The following is a 2,748-nucleotide window of genomic DNA, read 5'->3' on the forward strand; positions in this document are numbered from 1 at the left end:
TATATATATAAGTGTTGTAAAGTGGTCTTTTGCCACTGTTGTACATGTCTTTTGACGACAGCTGCTGCTTTAACAGATATTTCCATATTCTGAAGTTGTCGATGGAATGGTTCTATCTGGCACTGTATGACCCCCATTGGTACAGTGTCATTACCCTCAAAAGGTTGGATCATTATAACGTCCACTCAGTGTCACAGTACAATTACTATATCAGCACAGACACAACTATCTACGCAGTCTACACGTACTTTCGACCTTCTGTTATCAACCGCCAACTGGTATATTTATAATGGCTGGCTACTACCACTTTTTACCGGGAAGGGTGTACAGTTTCACTATACAGCAATAATTAAACCAAGGATATAAATCCACTTAAAGGGATGTCAGCATCCAAGTTCCCAGGTTATAGTATATCAATGAAAAACCAAAGATGTTAGCTTCGCATTGATGGATATGGGTATACTATTTTCATTTTCTTATGTATGAGAAAAAGAAAATGGAGAAACTGACATATAGATATCAATTTATTAGAACCTAATACAATTCTGAACAATATCGAACCCAATTTCACCTACAATCATTCTCGTCGTAATTAAATGAATTTGAGAAATTAAATTAAATTTCCATGTTGAATATCGCCAATTGAGTATTTCTTCAGGGGAAGAATTTGCTAGAAAGGAGCTACATTCCGTTGTTTGACCCTTGGTAGACTCAGATACCTATCAAGGGCATGGAAACAATTGTAACTGAAACTGGGTTTGATATTACAGTTCTATATTTAAGAGATGAGGAATTATGTACATTATTTACATTATTTACATTTGATGGATATTTGACTTCATCTTGTTTGTTGTTTACACAGTGTTTCGGCTGAGGACAAAAGTCCGTCAAATGTAAATAATTCCTCGTCTATTAAATATAGAACTGAATACTACTACTACTACTACTACTACTACTACTACTACTACTACTACTAATAATAATAATAATGATAACATCAAAAAATACCTTAGGAATGAGAACCCAGGTTCGAAATTTCCCCAAGACACCTGACGAAGGCTGGAGGGTATATCAGCCGAAACGTTGTGTTAACAACAAACAAGATGAGGACAAATATCCGTCAAATGTAAATAATGTAAATAGTGGAAATAATAATACATTTCTAAATCTCTCAGAGAGATTTATGTAGTAGTGATACGTTGAAGTAGTTGTATGCTGTCAACTTAATGTGACAGTCCCATGAAGGGAATAATACTACTGTTGGCTAGACCTAAGAAGTTGCACCGCTTCCTGTTGGCCTTGACACATTTCCTGTGTCCTTATGTTTACAAGGGGGAGACAAGCACCTCCACTTAGCTAAGCCTGCATCCAGAGACATGTTTCTGAGACTGATGATGAGCAAAGGCCCGAAGTTTTAGTAGTAGATACTTGCCTGAAGTGACATGCAGTGGGACTGAATTCAAAACTGTGTGGTTGGAAAGCAAACTTCTTCCCACACAGCCATGCCTTCATCTGATAGTTTACATTTTAGAATGACATTGTAGGACAGGTGCGAGAAGCTGGATCTAGCCAGTTTGAACATAAAATATGGTTGGCTCAAATTCTAAAAGAGTTAAATAAAAATTGATTTGAGAAGAACGAGATGTCAACGTACCTTCTGTCTTTTTGTCGTCTGTGTGTTCTGTGTTTGAGTCTGGCGATGTAGCACGGGGGGGAGTGGGGACTTTATCATCATCATCACCATCAGGGAGACTAACAATTGTCTCTCCAGTTTCCTCTTTTGTATCACCTGTGTGTTCCTCCTCAGCTGTTTCAATGGCTGCCGTTTCAGTGGATGCTGTTTCAGTAGCTGCCATATCTGTCGTGTCTGTGTCATCAACAGCCTGGATTGCGTCCTCAGAGGGAGCTTCCACAGCACCAGTGTCGGCGGCGGGGGCTGCTGCCTCTTCAGCTTCTTCTATTTTCTCTTCTTTCTCCTCCACCACTGCATCCTGTGTTTCTTCTGCTTCCTTCACCGGGGCAGACTCCTGGCTGGCCACCGCATCGGCAACCACTGCTGATTCGACTACCTCTGCTACCTTCTCCTCTACCTTCTCCTCTACCTTATTCTCTCCAACTTCCTCTTTCGTCTTGTCATTTTCTCCACTTTCTGGCTCGGCTGCAAGCGTCTCGACAGCCGTTTCACTAGCTGCAGGCTCAGCAACTACATCAGCTGCAGCGGCTTCAACTGGTGCTGCCTCAGCTACAGTCACAGCATCTACACCCTTTGCGACCTCCTCTACTGCATCATCTTTCAATGTATTGGTCGATGCTGGTTGTGCTGCAAGAAGAAATAAAAGGGAAAAGTTAATAAAAAAAGAAATAAAAAGATGGTGGGTGGGTAGGAGGGGAGATATGTAACAGTTAAGATTTAGGTTTAGGAGTTAAGCATTAATGTTTAAGCTTTAATGATAAGAATTTTTGAAAGTGTGTTCATATAGGTGTGCATGCATGTATGTATGTGTGTATGTATGTATGTATATGTGTATGTATGTATGTAGGTATGCCCCAATAATTATGTATGTATGTATGTATGTATGTATTATGTATGTGTGTGTGTGTGTGTATATATCTATATATGTATAAATATATCTATGTATGTATGTATGTATGTATTATGTATGTGTGTGTGTGTGTGTATATATATATATATGTATAAATATATCTATGTATGTATGTATGTATGTATTATGTATGTGTGTGTGTGTG

The 2,748-nt window shown here is 39.0% G+C and overlaps 2 protein-coding genes across 2 annotated transcripts in view; one reads left to right on the plus strand and one right to left on the minus strand.

The window, feature by feature from the left end:
• The window catches only part of LOC106873705 (DNA methyltransferase 1-associated protein 1), a 132,664-nt gene that overhangs the window by 59,754 nt on the left and 70,162 nt on the right, over nucleotides 1-2,748 (plus strand). The window lies entirely within an intron of this gene.
• The window catches only part of LOC106876917 (uncharacterized), a 13,655-nt gene that overhangs the window by 5,253 nt on the left and 5,654 nt on the right, over nucleotides 1-2,748 (minus strand). Inside the window, exon 2 of the mRNA XM_014925671.2 lies at nucleotides 1,655-2,320. Within this exon, the coding sequence (XP_014781157.1) occupies nucleotides 1,655-2,320 (666 nt within the window). The remainder of the gene's footprint in view (nucleotides 1-1,654; nucleotides 2,321-2,748) is intronic.

Source organism: Octopus bimaculoides, chromosome 28 (genome assembly GCF_001194135.2).
Source record: "Octopus bimaculoides isolate UCB-OBI-ISO-001 chromosome 28, ASM119413v2, whole genome shotgun sequence".
Lineage (NCBI taxonomy): Eukaryota > Metazoa > Mollusca > Cephalopoda > Octopoda > Octopodidae > Octopus > Octopus bimaculoides.